This window comes from Falco punctatus, assembly GCF_963210335.1.
Source record: "Falco punctatus genome assembly, chromosome: 4".
Taxonomy (NCBI): Eukaryota; Metazoa; Chordata; class Aves; order Falconiformes; family Falconidae; genus Falco; species Falco punctatus.
The window spans coordinates 29427666-29447411 of record NC_137583.1 but is presented as its reverse complement, the minus strand read 5'-3'; the positions used below and the strand labels follow the sequence as shown (position 1 = coordinate 29447411).

The following is a 19746-nucleotide window of genomic DNA, read 5'->3' as shown; positions in this document are numbered from 1 at the left end:
ATGGGCACCTGCGCAGCAGGGCATGGGGAGGAGAAGAAATGAAACTCCCAATTATGTGCAACACACTGAAATGGAGACAGAGACGAGGACAGAAACACAGGCTCTGGCACTGCAAACACATGAGTAGAGGAAGGAATGCTTGTTTCAAATGTTGCTGGCCCATTTCTATGAGGAAGCTGATGGGACAGGCTGACTGAAGGGGTTTTTCTTCTGCTTGGCATCTATCAGCTGCATTTAGCACATGCTTCCTTCCCTAAAATGTAACAGCACACCACTGCCTACAGCACCCTGTCCAAGGGGACACAGCACCCCATCACTTGCTGTTGCAGCATGGCTGTTAAGGATTTGCCAGGTAGGTAGGAAGTGAGGAAAATTTGACAAAGCCACAGGCAACTGCCCCTAGGGAAGCCACGGCTGCAGCTGCTAAACCTGCCATACCCGAGACTGGTTCTTGTTTTCTTGCCAGAGATTCCCCCCACCTTCAGCATCAGGGCCAAACAGCCAAAAGCAAAGAAAGAGCAAGACAGTGCCTGGGTAACAATCTGCTCTCTCGCAGCACAGCCTGGACCTCCTGAACCTTTCATCCAGTCCTAACCATGCCACTCACCCATCAGGCTCTGCCGCTCCTCCTTCTTCTTTGCCTTCTGCTTGGCTTCCAGTTGGATGATGGAAAGTGGAGGGGGAACGATGGGGCTGGGCATTGCACTGGCGGCAAACCTTGCTAGAAGGCCCAGGCCACTCTCGTCAAGAGCAGGTGATGAAAGCCTGTCAGTGCCATCTGTCCCATAGTCCTCTGCTTCGTCCTCTTCCTCTTCATCCTCCTCTTCCTCCTCCTCTGAGCTAGAATCTAGCACGCAGAAAAGAGGGAGCCCATTACAAATCTCATGGAGTTGTGCATCGGCCACATTTCCACCCCAAACCGATAACTCTCCTGCTGCTCTGTGCTCACCTAAGTAGCACTGAGCTGCCCATGAGCACAGCCAGAAGATGTTGGCCGTGGACACACACGTGTCTCTGAAGCCATACAGCCGCCATCACCCTGCCTACCACCACCCCTGAAGGACACAGCAATACAGGGTACAGCAAAGAGGACCCATTCAAGGCAGAGGAGGGAAGAGCAGGGTGTTGGCAGAGATTTGAAAAGGATGCCATGCACCCCTTCCCTGCAGCTTTCAGGAGGAATAAAAAGCTTAATTCCTTTGAAAATCCCAACCTCAGAGCTGTGGGATTCCCCTCCCGCCCACCACCTCTTCCTCCATAACAAAATCCATTAGTGTAATGAGAATTAGAGATCAGCATGGAAGGGGAATACCAGAGACCAGCCTGCGCCACTGCAGGAGGCGAGGAGGACACAGAGAGAAGAAGGGGCAGGAGGCAAAAATGCAAAGGAGGGGAGGGAAATAATCATTTGAAAGCAATGGATTTGGAATGCATAAGGGGAGAAAGTGTAGGTAGTGTTGGAGACAAGGAGGTGTGTTTAAACACTCTGCCTCAAAACTCTCCGTGCCTTTCATTTTCCTCTCTACAGCTCAGGCTAGGGAAGCCCAGCTCAGCACAGGCAGGAAGAGCTGCCCACAGCCAAAATCTAATTCTGGCAAAGAAATGAGCCTTGCCGCCTGCCTCGGCTGTCACCTGCAGAGAGCAGTGGGCTGGGGTTTTCCTTCACAGTGTATATACAGCAGGTATTTTGGGGGTAGATGCTCTGAGAGTGGCACCTCTCCCTTCCTACAGCACTTCCCAGGAGTGTCATAAGCTCAAAGGCAATTAATTTTAATAGCATCTCATCCAGTTAGTGCTGGTGAGCAAGTCACTACACAAATGCACATATACCACACACATACATATACACACACATATATGAGCACATATACTTTTTTATATATCTATATATATTTAACTGCAGAAAGCGGGTCTGGAAAAGATATTTAATTTCTCTTGAAATTGAGGGCTTAAGTAGGATCGTCAAGGTCGCTGGAAAATTTCCACTGCTAGCAGAAGCCCTGCTCTCCCCGCCTGAGCCCACTCGCCAGCTCCCCGCCAGCCACTATCCCTGCGTCTGAAAGCCAGCCAAATGAGAAACCAGATCCCTTCAAAATGAGCTGGAATGAACATGAAAATCCTTTTCTTTTCACATATGCCCTCTGGGATAGATAAAAACGTCCTCAACACTTGGTTGTTAAAAAAAAAAAAAAACCAAACCACAATAATACAAGTGTTATTTTTCCACTTTGGATTATTGTTCCATGACATTAGAAATAACAGGAATATCAGAAAACAGTGTTCTCATCCTTGCATTTTATCAACTTAAGTAATGGCCAGCTTTTTTTATTTTTTAATTGTGTTTTTTTTTAAAAACAAGGAGAGCTTATCTCCACAGCACATATCAGATAGTCACAGAATACTAATTTTTAACTGCATAAAAATCCCTTCCTCATTTCAGTTGCTCAGGCTAGCTCCTTGTGATATAAAAATGTTATTAACCTATAGTCCTGCAGTAAATACCAAGAAATCCACAGCCCTGCTCACGCCTTGCATAAAAACCACATGCAAAAAAAAAACATCCATAGAAAATTAGGATCAGATTCCTTCCCCTACCAGAAAAGGGCACAACTGCTGTTTTTCTACCACATTTTGCCAAAAAGAAAACAAATCCAGATGAACTCTGCTATTCTGAGACGTGGAAACCACCTGCCTGAAAAGCAGCAAAACCATGCCCAAGTTCAATGACACACCATGGGCTACTGAGACCCCTTCCACATGTCCCATTTGGCTCCAGAAATTCAGCAATTGTCAGGAAAATCAGGAAAAAATTGAAAAAAATCAACCTGTACAGCCCCCCATGCCAGAGCTAAAGACCTGGCTGAGCTGAGAGTGGCTCATCAAGCAGCTGTGGAGGAAAACAGGCAAAAATGGTGAAAGTTTGCAGGAAAATCCCTCTATGACCTGTCCTGCGTAATCCCCCCGCAGCACCCTTGGCTCAGCCCCACCAACTGCCTGGGGGCTGCGTGGAGCGCGGGCAGCATCGCATCGCTCCTTCGGCACTTAGACTCTGCATGTGCAAGGGCATAAGGGTGCCCAGCAGCTACAGTATTTCAAATGCACCAAGGTAAAACAGATTTAAAAGCCAGGATGAAAGCACCCATTACTCACTCTACAGAAAACTTATGATATAATAAATGCACCTGGCAGTTATTCTAACCTCTTTGAAATACACGGTGTCACACTATGGAAAGACAACTGAAAATAGTCTCTTGTCAGCATTTTTACCAAAACACTTGTACTTTTATCTGCACGAGATACAATTTTCAGCCTGAAGATAAACACATTTTAACACGTTCACAGCACAGATCTATCCTCCTCCACCTCTCATGGCAAGGGCAGATCTTGCTAACTCCACTCTACATGAAGTACATAATCCCCGTTCCTCTTCCTCCTGATTTTCCAAGGGACAAAACCTAACAAATTAAACAAAAAGAACACATTTGGGGCTCTGCTCCAAACCCACACGCTTCTAAGCTAGCTCCCCAAATTTATGGCCATGGTGGCAATTAAGCTGCTGGTGCTCTATGGCCATCTGCACAGCTTCTTGGAGAGACTCATGATGTCTGTATTTAATGTGAAGCAGTTTTACTCCTACTGTACCCAAACTATGTGTGGGCTTAAAATGAAGTATGCACAGATGCCTTTACACAATTGAAGTGTCAATTTTTTTTCTCCTGAAAAGGCAATTTTTAGTTAACAATGGGGAAAAAGACATTTTAAAAAGTATTTTTTTCCTTCAACGGTAATTCTTCTAACACTGAGCAAGGGTAAGGGAAAAAATATTCAAAGCTAAAAATATCTTTTTTAATTGACATTTTTAAGAGCATGTATATGTGTGTATATACCCACACACGCAACCACACGTGTACATACAACTCTACAGCCAAAACAAACAATAAATTAACATTTAAATGCTACTGATGCCAGATAAACTGGAGCCAAAGAAGATACTTTTTTTTTCTAAAATGTCTACCTGCATTAAATTAAAAACCAAACCCAATTAAAAACACTAAATTTTCTCATTGCTTTTAACAGCTAAGCTGCCATGGTATTTTACTGTAGGAGAGCAGTAAATGAAGATTTGTTAATGATGAACAGAAATTGATTAAGCAATTTGGTTTATAAAGACTGATGTTACAAGACAGATTGAGGGGGGTTGTGGAGAGGAAAGGCTTGGGAAGGGGGAAGTAAAAACATACACTTAAAAAGAGTCATTTCACATTGTAAAAAAAATAGCATGATTTTCTCATAACACCAAGCAGGCCTACAGCATACAAAGCAGGCTAAGTACAGGCAGACTTTAGACAGCTACTGGGTCATTGACATCTGATTTGTGTGATCTGTCCAAATACTGGAGGTTACTCATTTTTGAATGTCCAATTTAAGATTGTACCTTTTTTTTTTTTTTTTCCTTCAAACAAGCCAATTCTCATTACTGGAAGATTTTCTTTTTTCCCCCCATATGTGCTGTGCTGCTGACTCCAGAAGTACTTATAAAAAATTAAAAATATTACAACTACCACGTGGGAATGACTGTGTGGGGAACTGGTTATCCCTCACTGTTTGTTTTTTTTTTCACTGGGATAAAATCATCCTCCAAGTCAGAGAAAGGAGAGCAGGGAAGAAGGTATTAATTTCTTAAGGAAAACGGAGTATGGAAGAGAAGGATGTATGGGTCTTCAGTCTCAGAAAGCTCAAGGTATTACCTATCCTGATGGGTTTCAAAGTCCTGTGTGGCTTTAGCCCACATTAGCAGTTTCCTCTCCAAGGTCACTGGATGAAAGACCACAAGCTTTGCCTCTCATCAGAATGGTAACATGATGTTCGGTCTGTAAGACAGCAGTGCATCCCCACCCCTTCTATCTCAAACCAGATGAAAACAGGTCTTCCTGCAGCTACTCCTACCTCTGACACAGATATCGGCAGGGCCATGGCCAGGCAATTACCCTGATACTAGGGACAGCCTGCATCATGCCCCAGAAACCTTTTAAGGACAGCAGCAGAGCCTTTGTAGGCAGCGCTGTGGCTTCTCATCTCGGACCCATCTGCAAAGCCTTCCCTTTGCTACATTCTCCAAAAGGAAGCTTGCAAACAGTAAAGCATTTCTGGAGTCCTCAAACACATACACACAAGCAAATCTTCCATGCAAGACTCTTCATGGACAGAGGAAAGTCAAAAGTGGACAGCAATCATCTTCAAAATTAAAATAACCAAGAGAATGCAAAGAGCTACGTGTCATTATTCACGGAGGTAACATCGAAACATCTGAGGCTGACAGATGACATAAAGAAAAGTTATTTTGCCTACCTACATAACAATGGTCAAGGTTCGGGTTCATGGCTAGTGACCCTCGCTGAGAAGTGTCTGCCCTACAACCAGCCAACCACTTTGCTTCTTTAGTGCAGCGTGAGAGCAAATGCAAGAGACCGACACAGACATTCAAAGCATCATGGATAGGGGCAGGGGTGAAAGGGTTGGTCAAGCAGCTGCAAGGAGAAAGCGAGCACTTCTAGAAAAGCTGAGGTTATTAATCGGTTTAGTATCAGGGAAAGCCATTAGAAACCCTATTACCCAAATATCCCTTCAAGTAATGCTTCTGAGAAAGAACAAAAAAAAATCATTTGCAGAAAAAAAATAAAACTGTAACCAATAATCCCACCACCACCACCTCCCCCTCCATGCCCACCTCCCACCCCAGGAGGTTTTGCATCTTTGGTTTCCCCACCATTAAATGACACCCCAGAGGGATTTACAATGCATTTCCCCATTTGTTCCAAATTCCCCAACCTCCTCCCATATCCCCTCCCCTCCCCAGACTTTATCCCATAAAACTGGGATTTTTACTTTTCTTAAGCAGACAGGTTACTTGAAAAATAGACAAAGCCAATTAGAGACAAGTTACCTATCTGCTCACCTGGAGCAAAACCAAAAAGCAAATCCAAAAAACCCTCAAGAACTTGGCACCTAGAAGGGATCGATATCCTCAAAATTTCCAACAGCAGCAAAATAAACAAAGAAAAGATGCAGGAAGGAACAGGGAGGGGAAGAATGGAAGTTAACGCAGACTCTTCATGGAAATGTGGCAATCTCACCCTTACATAAAATCCACTATCCCCAGAACTTTTTGGGTTCTCTTAAGAAATTCTTTTTTTTTTTTGGAAACATACGTTTCTCTCTTTTGGGTTTTCTTTGAAATGCATTGGTGGGTCCAGCCCAGAGCCACATCAAACCAAATCAGCATTCTGTATCTTTCTGCTGTGTTTGATTTTAATTTCTTTTAGCATAGATTATCTTTCTCTGGAGGTTGGGTTTGGAGGGAAGAAAAGCCAAACAGGTGCATGGAGAAAATTAACATCAAAAAAGTAAGGAAAAACAAAACAAAAGCAAAACTATCCAGCCCCATTTTCAATTAACAGTCGTCTGAGCAGTGTGAAATACTAAAAAGCTTTTGCTGTGCTATATCCAGATTTGCCGTGTAACTTAGATGATAACAACTGGGGATGCTCTTGCTTAGCATTCAGCCCAGACAAGCTACTTTCTTTTGGGAGCCGAGGGCTCATTAAAATGACCTTTCCCCATGATTATTATTTAACGAGTGCGCTTTAAAACAGAAACCCCTTGTGTCTCTGGAGGAAAAGCCTCAAGTAATCTCTTTTCCCACTGAAGTACTAATGACAGGCTGACAAAAAAAAGCTGCAAGAAAAAAATTGGGGTGAGGGTGAGGGAGGGAAACTGCAGAGTCAAATTTAATGCAGTAATTGCCACATCCTTGAACACTGTGGGTTACGTCTGGGCATCTGAAAATAATTGCCTCCCAAAAAGAGACAAAAAAATTTGACGTATACATTTTGAAAAGTGAAAAAGAAAAAATTCTGGCTGTTAAATAACGGGTATGTTACACCCAGCACCCTCCTGCAGCAGCAACGAGGACCAAGTGCCTCCACACTCCATCTGCCTGCCTTGAGAAAGTCTATCAACAGAGGAAACAAACGGAAAAAGAAAAATAATAAAACTGGGTGAACAAAATAAAAACTGAATTAAAGGGGTCGAGGTGGGGAGGGGGGAAGGCCTAGGCTTTATCTGGACAAACACAGCAGGGATATTTGAATAATAGAGAGTACCCCAGACTAGGTTAATTCCAGTTCTACTCATGGGGAGTGGGAGCAGGAGGGGGATGCAGAGCAGGATGAAGTGAAGCGGCAACCTAATCGCCTGATAAGAGACACAGCAAGAGAGACAAGGTACACAGGTTTAGTTAAAAATGAACTCGATATGTTTAATAAAGCTTGGTATACCAAATCGCAGTACAAACATCAAGTCACACGGCCACACAACAGTATCCCGGTATTTAAAAAAAAAAAAAAAAAAGGAAAAAGAAAAAAAGAAAAGGAAAAAAAACTTGAAAAGGATAAAACAAGAGAAAGTAATTTAAAAAAAGCTCCTTCCAAACCTCTACAAGGCTCATGCCAAAATAAAATAAAATGAAATAATAATAATAGTAATAATAATAATAATAATATAATGGTGGTGGTGGTGGCAGCAAGGAAGAAAGTGAGGGAAAAACTGAAGGGAGGAAGGGAACAGGAAAGCAGGGAGAGGTGGACACTAAAACCCAGTTGATATAAAAGCTCCAAAAGAGCCAGCCAGTAATATCACAATGATACAGGTACAAAAAGGATAAAAAATGAACGTCAGGCTGATAAAGCAGGCTACGCTGCCAAGAACAAAGATGGCCGCCCTGGCTCCGACCATCAAAATGGCTGACCCCAGCCCGCCAGGCCCCTCGCTCGTCCTCGCCCCCTCCCCGCCCACCCGCTCCCAAACGGGCATGGCAGAGGGGTGCATTGGGGGTTGCGTTTGCTATAAGCTAGTAACCTTGATCAAACGAGTCCTCCGAGGAGTCGCTGAAGGAAGATCCCGCCTCGGCCTCCCGCAGCAGCAGGCAGAAGGGCTGCTTGCGGCCCGCCGCCGCCTTCGGCTTCAGCGGCCGCCCGGCCACCGCGCTGCGGGGGGCTGCCTTGGGGCCACCGGCCACCCGGCCGCCCTTCCTGGCCGCTGTACTGTACAGACTGGGCGGCCGTGGCTTGGGGGCCGACGGCGGCTGCGCTGGCCACTCGTCCCTCAGGGATCCCTCCTCCTCCTCCTCCGAGTCTGTATCTGTGGTCAAAGCAGGTGGGAAGAACGTTACATCAGATAATGGAGGTTTGGGGGGGGCTGCGGGGGGTGTGTGCTTTGGTGCATTTCTTTGTGAAGAGGCTGTAAACCAGGAGGGGAACGTGGCTGCAGGAGGGGCCACGTGCCGCCGTTTTCCACCTCCTTCCATCACAAGCCTCGGACTCAGCGAGTGGGAGCTGAATAAACACAGAAACACGCATTTCCTTCTTTAGGTCAGAAACAGACACTCTCCACCTAGGCCAAACACCCCCTGTCCTCCCTTCAGACAAGATCCAAGGAGTGTTTTGAGCTCAGGAGCAGAAAATTTGAGGTAGACATTTCCACTATGAAGACGTCCACCAAAAGTGCATCAACGCCACCAACCGAGCCATCAACCTGAATTAGCCTCAGCCATGGTTACATTCAACACTCTGACCTGAATCTCCTTTTCTGCATGAACCAACTCTCCCAGAGGGTTTTCAACACGGGCAGCCGGAGCCCAGCTGCCAAGCAGGCAACACGACTAACTCCAAACGTCTAACTCCAAACACGCCACCCCAGACACTCTGCGGTGGCCAATATGAAGTACGCCGAAACGGAGCAGGGACCAAGCCGCCCCTCAGACTGTGAGCTGTGGCTTTACAAAGCTGCCAAGCCCTGCGGGCAGTGAGAAGTTATCCATCAGTCCCCCCTCACACCTGATGAACAGAACAAAAAGCATACTGTAGCCCTGGACGCAATAAAAGCAGGTATGAATTGTCATTTCCCTGCTTGGGAACGCACCACCAGCTCCACAACGTTACGGACGTTGTGGTGGGGACCATCCCAGCCTGTGGGCAGCAGCAGATGCTCTCCAGCATCAGCCCAGGTCAAGCATTGCTCCCCACCTCCACTGCATCGATTGTGGAGAGGTAATGGACAGCAAGTTTAGGAGGCCCAAAACCCAAATAAGCAAATGGTTTTGGGCATCTGACTTCTGTTAAAATCTGTGGGAACAGGATGCTCAGCTTGCCCTTTGGATCTACGCCGAAGGTTTTCAGGACTCCAGCTAGAAAATCATGAGGTTAGGAGGCAGAAGGACTTGGCACCAGTCCCGCTTCTCCTCCTCCACAAGAGCGGCCCACCAGTCATGGGAGGTGCTGCCATATGCTCGACCTGCCTCCCCAAATCCATCACGCTTGAGTGACCAAGTAACAAGCTAAAGCCCTTTCCTTAAACCTGCACACAGCTGAAAAACCACGCACCAAAGCTGAGCCACTTCAGAGTCCGTTCCTCAGTGACAACAACCCTCCTGAGCTGAGATTTGTGGGGCAAAGGGGCACATTCCTACATCAGGAGACTTGCTGGAGAAAAGAGCGGTCAGATAGAAGCTCCCTTAGGTCTGGGAGGGAGTTTCTGTTCATGAAACCACAGTCCCGAGTGCAAGGGCACTGCAAAAGCTCCCTCTGGCAGAAGCCAAGGCTTTTAGCTCGAGCAACAGCCTATGCCTCCTCTCCCCATTAGCTCCAGAGCTCCGAGTTTAGGAGCCATGTGTCTGTCCTTGGGAGAAAGCACATTCAAGAACAGGACTGTTGGGTGATGTGTACAGCAAGATCAGCCAAAGGCTGTGTTCAAGTCCAGTGGACACAATGGCTTCTATTTTGCCATGTAAATGGCTAATTTCATGCCAAACATTTGTTCCATTGGAGAATCACTAGCTCATCATCTTCCCCATTAGCGAAATTTCTAAACCGGTGTGGCACCGAGAGATGTATTTGTTATGCATACAAACACCCCATCAGGGTTTTAACACGGGACTGAAATAGCTGCAAGTGAAGGAAAAGATGCATATGCAAGTGAGCTAAGACAATTACACAGCCAGGCCTCAGACCATAAACTCCAAAGTCCCTCACATGCTCTCTGCCCCACCATCTGCCTGAACCGTTGCAGACTCTTCTACCATTCTAGTCTTCCCAACACTATCTGCAATTCAGATTTTTCCTTCTGTAATAGGGGTCCCTAGCTCTGCTCGGTTGCAGGAACCTTTGCCTCAGGTGCACTCTGAGTTCAGAAATGACAATCACTACAGAGGATGCCAGGGTGGAGATGCACACTGAGGAGAGAAATGGGAGGCTGAGCACAGTCAGCCGGGAACAAAACCACAACACCAAAGGGCAGGAGGATGCTTAGGAACACCAGCGTCCCCCGTAGGCTGTCCCTTCTCCAACTGACTCCATGGCATAATCCTAAAGCTACTCCCATCCAACTCAACAAGGACTTCCAAAAGTCAGCCATTAACCACCTCTTGGTGTAGAGGCTATGAGTACTCATCCGATACGTTGAAAGAGAGTGTCTGCTCCCACCGAAAGCAAGAAAGTGGGTCAACTTCTTTTTTAAAGCATTTTTCCCCATTGACAATCAGTACAACAGGTTAGGAAGAGACGCACTGATACTGGCTACCTCTGGGACAGCAGGATGGGCAGACAACTCATGCTGATCCCAAAGATGCCACAGCATTGATTAGCCAGGGAGGAGGTATGAGCAAAACCAGACCCATCTCCAAAACCCCTTCCAAGAGGCCAGAGACCCCCACCACAAGCCCCCACAACAGATTACACTGTAAGAAGAGAGAAATGAGGGGTTACTTACTATAGGAGTAGCTGCTAACTTCAGATATTGCTGGTGAATGGGAAACCTTGAGCTGATTTTTGACTTTTAACCCCACCTCCATCTTCTTCATTTTGGCAGCCACCTTGTTTTTACCTTCCTTGGTGGTTTTCAGTGACAGGCCCAGGTTCTTGGCCAGGCTCTTCTTCTCCTCCTTGCTTGGCAGAGCCTCGTGGGGTGGGAGGTACCTGCTGCCACCTCCGCTAGTTTTTGGCTTTCCCCCAGAACTGTCAGCAAACTTGAAGGGGGATTTGAGCTTGTCTTGTTTGGTGAGTGACAGAGCCTTATCAAGCTTGCTGGCCAGCTGCTCCTGATCCGATGCCACCTTCTTCTTTTTCAGCTTTAACTGCCGAGGCGAAAGGAAGAGACACAGGTGAATGCAGAGCGGGTACCATGGCAGACCTGAGCGATTTTACTAGCCCTCATAACCATCTCTCATGCACTCTTGTTAATAAGGCCTCAAAATTATAGTCTTAAGCCCCGGCTGCCATAACCCACAATGGTGCTAGGGAGGAAGAAGAGGAAGATGTCAGCAGACAGCACAGCTTTACCCTTATCAAGCACTACAAAATCACAAGATTAACTTAGAAAAACTGAATTTTCTTCCAAAATAAATATGTTCATAGAGAAACATGTTTTGGAGTTCTTTTTTCTCAACACCTTCTGGTTTTCATCGTATTTTGGGGTTGGTTTTACAAGCTTTTCTCTAAATCATGAGGATTAACAATCTTCTTTACCCCAAGCCCCAGCCAAATAAACATGGATTTCCACATATCAACCCGCTCCAGAGGCGAGGATGCCAAAAAGATCCAAATACCTCTCAGCGAGAGCATCAGCACCACTGCATTACAGCCAGTGCTGTTACATCCTTTTCAGTATTTTCTTGCTTCTTGAAAAAAGTAAATATACTTTACATGTGCTGCAGCTAGATAACAGCAGCTGTAACAGTACTTTGCCTGTATGCATTTTGGATTTCATCAGCAGCTTAAAGCTCCAGTAAATACCTCATTGCCTCAACAGGAACAGAAGAAAAAAACCCTGCATTGAATATAGAGAAGTTGCTCTCCCCTTCCTCCCTTACTTCAGGAATTCCATTCCCCTCCACTATCTCACCAGACAAAGGGGTAAGACAAGCACTGCTCCGGATTCAGAGCTAGGGCAACACTGCAATGTTCTGGCTGGCTTGAAGGTGCTAGCCTCTCTGCTGCCTACCGAAGAGGTCCAACCTCCAAAAGACAACATTAGCCTTTGCAAACACCCCTCTGCGGCACACAGTCCTCTCATGAAGAACTTCTAAACCCACATGAACTGAAAGCAGATGTTCTAAGATCAGGAGGAGTTACCCATTACAAGCCAATGCTAGCAAAGCAAGAAAGAGATCTGCTGTTGGCCTGTGGCTCCATGTTCCCCATGAGGGCACTGACCTCATTTGAGAAGCTGGGAGCTGCATCATGCTCTTCCCAGCTCTGGTTCCTCCCTTTCATCTTGCCATTGCCGCTCTCCACATCCTCATCCTCCTCCGGGAGGGCCCCTTTGTGCCTCTTCTTCATGCCCTCACCAGTCTCAGAGTCTTCAGAGAGCAACAAGGACTTGCTCAGTCTGTAAGCCAAGCACAGGATAGGTCAAGGTGGGGGGCTTTCCTCCCTGTGATCCCCACCAAGCTCAAAAGTGAGGTTAAATGCCTCCTAGGACAGTGGGGATCCTCAGCAGGAGCCAAGTCCACTGTGAAGTGACAGTAGTTTGGACTTGTTTCCACCAAACAGGAGAGCCAAGGAGCCCTTCTTGCATGCTCCTGGCCACTGGCACAGATGAGGGTGACTGAAATCGGAGACCTGCAAGGTGGTCTCTGAAAGGAAATATTTGGTGTCTTGAGTAACAGCCACCATAAAGTGCCTGATTTGGTACAGAGCAGCAGAGGGAAGGATAGACAGCGGAGCTGGCCCTGTAGCTCTTTTCCCACCTCTACTCTCATGGACTCTGTAGGTGCAGAGGGAGATTCCCGAGGCCCAGGGAGGTGCCTCACTGCCCAGACACTTGCCCTGGTTGCTCGGGTATGAGCAAGGAGGTGGTAAGGAACTGCCATGCAGGGTGACACAGAGGGACAGGGCACTGCAAAGACTGGCTTGCTCAAAGGACAAGCGGTCTGCTTTACAAGCCTGGCCCCTCTGAAAGAGGCATGTGTGATCTACTGCTTCGGTCCCTCTTTGGGATTTGGGGGGAAAGAAGGGGGTAAAAAAACAATAAAAAAAGAAAAAATAAAGTAGGTGAGACTACAAACACATCTTTCACTGCTCCCCAGCTGTCTCCAGTAACTATCTGATGGATCATCAGTCAACACTTCAAGACCCCTACCAAGCCTCCATTAAAAGCTCTCATATGCCGCCTCCTCCACATTAAGCCTGCTGGCCCAGGTCACACCACCACCACAAAGCCACTGACCTGGGCAGCCTTCTCAGTTTCCAGGTATTTGCCCTCCCCTCCGTCCTCTCTGCTGACCTCCACAGACAGCTAAACCAACACCTCAGGCCCTGGACACTGGCTGAGGCTGTGTCTCCATCTCCCACACCAGGCTGCTCAAGCATTCCTGTGATGTGGGAACATGCACACAACATGATCATGCACGCACACACGCACAACTCCAGCCACCTCTGGATGCCTCCAACCTGTCCAGCCATCCAAACACAAAAAGCAAAACACAGAGCCACCAAGAAGACAGATTTTCAGAAGCGCATGGTCAGTGGGAGCTGGGCACCTGAATCTATTTTGTAGTTTTGAAAGGACATTTGCAAAAATATGTAGCACACAGGCAACTTGGAGGTGCCTTCCCATTGGAGAGACTTGGCCACCTATGGATGGTTAGATGGCCAACGGCAGTGAGATCCAGGCATCCAAACTAGAGCAGCTGGACTTGCAAAAGAGAAAAAAGCAGAAGACAGAACAATCCAGACACCTGAAAGAGAGAGGTCAGGCGAAACCAGCTCCCACTGATTAAGGGAACAGAGATGAAGACAGCAGAAACACAGCAGAAAGGCCCTGCAAAGTAGATAACCTGGAATAGCCCTATCCTTCCAGGTTTTGACATCAACATCCCTGCAATTAGCTCTACAGCACCCGCTCGCACCGTCCGCTCTCCTGAAAACACACAAGGACGCGCTCCCCAACACCAAGACCTCACCTACAGGTCCCTGCCCAGTCAGCTGCTCTGCATCACCTCACCGCTGCACAACTCAGCCTGTCCTATTTGCACCCAGCAGCACAGATACGTGCTCTACCAGCAGGAAGGGAGGACGCTGGCACTGTATTCCCACTGTAAGGACACACTCCCATGAAATACACACGCTTCCACAACACCACTGCTGTCAGAGACCGGCCTGACAACACAACGCCACGGCGAGCCCCTGCTGCATCTGAGATACTCTCCCCAGTAAGACCCTGGTGCAGTGACCCTGCCATTTTCCCATCTTCCCCAAATTCCAGCCTTACTTTCCACTCTTGCTGTCACTCTTCCCTCTCTCCTTAATGGGTGACAGAGCGCTTGATCCAAGTTTCCTCTTCCTGGGCCTTCCAGGGCCTCTTCTTGCCAAGCTTCTACTTTTCTCGTCATGCTTTTCCCTTTAAAAAAACCACACGCTTCACTGTTAACCAAGGCAACAAAAAAAAAAAAAAAAAAAGAAAAGAAAAGAAAAAAAAAGCAAAAGCAAATTTTGCGAACAAAAAGCAAAACAAACAGGGGAAAAAAATAAAGCAAATAAATCCAAAAAGAAGAAAAAGGGAAAAAAAAATAAAAGAAAGCAAGCAAGAACAGGAGCCAACCCAGAACCTTCGCCTGTCACCAAACTGCTAAACTGAGCTGCTGAAGCCAAGGTTGTCTCTAATATGGTCTCCCAGCTGCATTCACCAGTGATCAGGTTGTCGTGTCACATAGCCTAGCAGTGTGTTGTGCAAAGCTCTGGCGGGCCGTACCAGGAGGAGAGGAGAGGAGACAGGGAGAGGTGGAGGACTGTTTTCTCTCCCAGACCGAGAGGCAGTGAAAGTGCCCAGCTGGAAAAAAAAAGATCGAGTGAGCAGCCTGTGACTTACTCGGAGTCCCTGCGGCGCTGCAGCTTTACCAGCTCCCGCTGCTTCTCCTTGTATCGCCGCTGCAGCTCTGCCAGCCTCATCCTGTAGTCCAGCTCCATTGCATCCATGTTCTCGATGGCCGATTTGATGGAGTACATCTAGGGTGGGGAGGCAAGAGGAGGCGAGAAGGTCAGGGCTTGTCCAGGCCCTCACCTAGTCTGGGGTGATGCACACTGGGGTGCCCTTGCAATGGCCAAGACGTGCAGCCTGGCAGGGAAGCCCTCCATGCCTACAGCGGAGCAGAACACCCATACCCACAAGCACAGCCCTAGGGTAGTACACAAATAAAACCAGCCAGCCCAAAGTGTTCTGTGCCTTATGCAAGGGATGGCAGCAGCTTTGAGGGAGAGCAACCTTGGGAAAGAACCTGTAGGATAAAATACACCCGAGGAGTCTCTTCTGCCTTTTTAAAAAAGACAGATCAAAATATTCCCTGACTTGGAACACTTATTTGCTGGGTACAAAGTAATCTGTCAGTCTCTCCCATGGGGAAGAGTCAGCAAAGAAAAAAAGATGGAAAAGTCCTCCTGCCACTAGCTTTACGTATCCCCCCACCAAAGCAGTAACACAGGAGTTCCTGCTGGCTTTGTACTACAAAAAACACCTCTAGGGCCGCCGAGGGTCTTGCTGAATTCAATGTGTCGATTCACAAACAAGGGAGGAAGCTAAATGACACCAGGCTGCCTCCTGCGCAGCTACAAACGCGACACGGGGGCAGAGCCAGCTCGCTGCGCTGAGTGCAGAAGGGCAGCACGAGCCGGGTGGCAAACTGGGGCTGGAAGAGCAAGCTGCAGCGAGTGGATGTACTGTGGCTTTTCAGGTTCAGCCACACTAAGAGCTACTTACGGGTTCATCTTTCTTCTGCATCCAGCTGTACTTTTTGTTGGGATTCAGCTCTCGAGGCAGCCGGATGGTTTTCAGACTTTCCATAAAGGGGGTGGAAAGTACTTCCATGAGCATGTGGGTGCTGGCAGCCAGCAAACTCTCCAGTGTTGGCCGGACAGGGAAACTCTCTGGACCTGCTGGAAAGGACAGGAAAAAAAAAAAAGCTATAGAGGTTCACGTTCCAAGACTGCTCCTCAGGCAGGCCCAAGGAGAGGCTGATGTCCTTTTCTGGACCATGGCAGGTCAAGGAGCCTCTCAGCCCCCCTCAGCCCCCGCTTGAGATCTCCTGTTGTACCCAGCCATGGTGCAACTGGCAGTTCCCATCACGTCTCGTCTCAGGAAGTTACTGGTAGGTGAGATCTTTTCAGGACCTGCCAAGCTCTTGGAAAGCATCATCTGGAGCTACTGGGGCTTCTTGTGCCAAACCCCGACAGACTGTAGACTCAGTGCCTGCCAGAAGGGTGTTACCCTGGCAGCTCTCGGCAAGTGGGGCTCCGTTTCCGCTACGCATACCACAAGCTGTCTAGACATGGCGAGAGCCTTTGGAAGGGGTGAGCAGTACAAAAGCCACACGTCGCTCAGCCTACTGCTACAAAAACCCTGCTCCGACCCCATCCAAAGTACCAACGACTCGTGCAACTCAGGGCAATGCCCTTCTTGCTGAGGTTGCAAGAGATCCCACCTGCACCTCTGCTCCTCGGCTCGCACAGAGAGTGCAGGGACTGTACGCATGGAGACCCAACCTGGCCCAAGGCTGGCCAGGCTCTGCACTCACAACTTACTCTGCATTTCTTGCTTCCGTTTCTCCAGCTCCATTTCTGCAATTTCACTCAGCAAAGTGATCCCTTGCAGGAAGGAGTGCTCCAAGGCCTGGTCCGTTAACACCTCCACCTTCATCTGGGATGGAGTGACACTGGTGGTAGTCAACAAGGAACAAGCCTGAGGCATTTCTGTGGCAGCCACCAAAGCGTTCATCCCAGCCAGCGGGTCGCCTGGCTTGATGTCCAGAGCTGGGATTTGGCAAGAGATTGCCTCTTCCGTGTAGGAAGGGATCTCTGGCCCCTGCTCCCCCTCCTCAGGGGGCAGGTTGGGAAATTCCCTTGCACGGGCCACATCAGCACTCTGCAGATCCATGGCCACAGAGGCCTCCTCCTGCTGGGGTGTCAGGTCCATCTCAGGTGGCTCGTTCTCCGTGTGCACGAGCAAACCATCATAGTCCATGTGCATGGCGCAGCTTTCAGTTCCACTCCCAGTCTCTGCCTGAGCCTCTGCTTCTGCAGGGCAGGCCACAACCTGGTAAGGAGGTGGGCAGCTCTGGAGGTCTTCCTGGTCCTGCTCCATAGCACCCAGGGCTTCACCTTGATGCAACAGGAGATTGCAATTGTCCACATTCTGCACTGGGACGGCTGCAGAGGTGGTGATGTTCAGAGTCCCCATGTCCTGCTCACAGATGCCTTCTTGACTTTCCTCCATCTGCACCTCTGATTTCACCCTCTCTTCCAAGGACTCCTCTTCTGCTGCTGCTTGGATGGGCTCTAGCATTTTGGACGGAGACAGGTGGATGGGCTTGACCTCTGGGGAAAGCTCCATGTGCTCAGAGCCTTCAGCAGGCAGTGGGACGTCAGGAGCCAGGCCATCCGCATCAGATGCTGCAGTGGGCTGGAGGAGGTAGGGATAGTGTCTTCCAAAGGAGGGAGGCAGGGACTGGAATGGATATCCCGGCGGGATCTCTGCAAGATATCAGCAGGGACAGGCTGTGTAAGGGCCGGATCTCCAAAGCACTTTCTGTCTCACTAAGGCAAAGACGTGTTCCCTTTGCTTCCACCATCTCTTATCCCTTCCTGTTCTCAAGCAGTAGCTGCTTTGGGCACCTCTCTCCTGGCCAAGCTGACACAGACAGCAGCACCCCAGAGGTCCCTTCTGCACCTTTCCAGCACTCTCCTGCAACTGGAGAGACATCTGCCTCTCCCATCCTTTCCCGTGAGGCTTCAGCCCTGGAGGAACCAACCCAGGCTTGACCCAAGGGAAGAAGACAGTCTACAGCCCTAGGTGCCCCTATGACCCAGACATTAATCCTAGTCCATCAAACCACCCCTGGTCCTTGCCTCCCCCCTTTTAGAGGAGCTAAGTGGTTTTCTCTAGGGGAAGGGATGGAAGCAGGAAAGAGCCAAGCAGAAAAAGGGAGGCAGGCACAAACACAACAGGACTCTTCTAAAGCAGGGCTCTCTTACCTGGGAACAAGGCCTGATATGGACCAGCAGCCTCTTTTTCCAGCTCCAGGTCTTTCTTCTCCACAGTCTCGGGTGCCTCTTCCTTTGGAGGGATGGCAGGGGCAGGGGGTGGAGAGGCGGGGGGCGGGCTGGAAGGATGGGAGCTGGGGGTGGCAGGGTAGGAGTAGGCTGGCTGCGAAGGTGGCTCCTCCATCTTTTGGATCACCTCAGCTTTGAGCACAGACACGGGTGAGGCCCTGGGAGAGAGGGGAGGTGGACTCACAGCCTTGCTGTAGGACGTGGAGGTGCTAGGAGACAGCATGGGTGGTTTTCGGTGCACCAGTCCCGAGGCAGAGGAGGAAAGGCCTGATTTGGCACTGTCCAGGCTCCGTTTCGTCACCTTCTCTTCCATATCTGCACGCTGCTCGTTCGCCTTCAATCTCTCCTGCGACAAGAACAGAGCAAAACTCAGCACATCTCTACCTGCTCTTGGAAAGCGGTACAGGTCTACCACCTAGCAAGACCAAAACATGGTCTTATCAAATATGCACTGCAATAAAACACCTGACGCAACACCATTTTAAGACCAATCTGATGGAGGATGACACTGATCTGTGATAGCCTGCTTTACAAATTCTCAGCTCCAGGAGTCATGTGAAGGGTATCTCAGCTTTCATTTGCAACCAAAGCAAACCACTTCTATGTCTAAGCCTCCAGCCTAACAAGCACACACGCAAAATGAAGGCTGAAAACCAGATGACCACTGTAAAAATTAAATGGGTGTAGAACACCCAAATGAAAGCTCACAACTTCCAAAATTGTTTGGTGAATGGGAGCTGGCTCCAAGACCCAGCATGGCTGCTGCCAGTATTGCAGCTGCTTCTCCGAGCCACTCAGGAGGTTTGTTTGGAGGTGACCACGGATGAAACCACTCAACTGAACAGAGACATCCCTAGGGAAGGAATTACAGTCACACTGCTGCTGGGCAGCCCTCCCAACAGCACTGCTCAATGGCTATACACCAAATCCCTCCAAAACCCACCCTAACTGTGCAGGATGCACTGAAAGCCTCACACCCCAGGGACCAGGCCAGGATCACTCAATGCATCCATATCCTTGCAGCACACTTGCAACGCAGGCACAGCTGCTCTTTCCCCACCAACACTCCAGCTTCAGGCTTATTTCATGCCCAAGCAAGAAGCTCTTGAAAACATACCACGAGCTGGGCACTCCTCTGTAGCTCCATGGCGTGGGCTGCTTGTTGTTGCAGGATGTACAGCTCGTGCTGCCGCAGCAGCTGCTGATGAGAGAGGAGCTGGAGCTGGTGAGCGTGCTGGAGGGAGCTCCTGGTTGGGGGGTACATGGCGGGCCACAGCGGGGGCGCCCGGTCCATCAGCTCCGCTGGGGAATGAGCAGGGATGCAGTCAGGGAGGCAGGAGGATGGGGATGGTTAGGGGATTCAGGATCAATCAGACCAAGTGTCTCTACCCCAGTCCCAGGGTGTGGGGAATGCCAAACACCGGGCTATGCAGAAACGCACCCAGAAATGCAGAGGGGAAAGTGTGCTGCCTTCTCCTCAGCACCCCCACTCCCACTATCCCCACGGGTCCTAGGGCCATCTGACTTTGCTTTGCTCTCTAGGCACCCTTGGTTTGACTGTCCCTGGCTGAGCCCACGAGTAGACTGTCCT

General features: G+C 48.9%; 1 protein-coding gene across 8 annotated transcripts in view; it reads right to left on the bottom strand.

The window, feature by feature from the left end:
* Positions 1–19746, bottom strand: part of TNRC18 (trinucleotide repeat containing 18) — a 58517-nt gene that overhangs the window by 12661 nt on the left and 26110 nt on the right. For 6 of the 8 annotated variants that reach the window (XM_080383851.1, XM_080383852.1, XM_080383853.1 and 3 more), the window contains 10 exons: positions 19273–19457; positions 18078–18501; positions 16629–17576; positions 15808–15983; positions 14923–15059; positions 14326–14454; positions 12267–12441; positions 10825–11188; positions 7918–8199; positions 608–847 (listed from right to left, as the gene is read on the bottom strand). In XM_080383851.1, the coding sequence (XP_080239977.1) occupies positions 608–847; positions 7918–8199; positions 10825–11188; positions 12267–12441; positions 14326–14454; positions 14923–15059; positions 15808–15983; positions 16629–17576; positions 18078–18501; positions 19273–19457 (3060 nt within the window). The remainder of the gene's footprint in view (positions 1–607; positions 848–7917; positions 8200–10824; positions 11189–12266; positions 12442–14325; positions 14455–14922; positions 15060–15807; positions 15984–16628; positions 17577–18077; positions 18502–19272; positions 19458–19746) is intronic. The other 2 variants (XM_080383856.1, XM_080383857.1) reach the window with 2 other exon arrangements.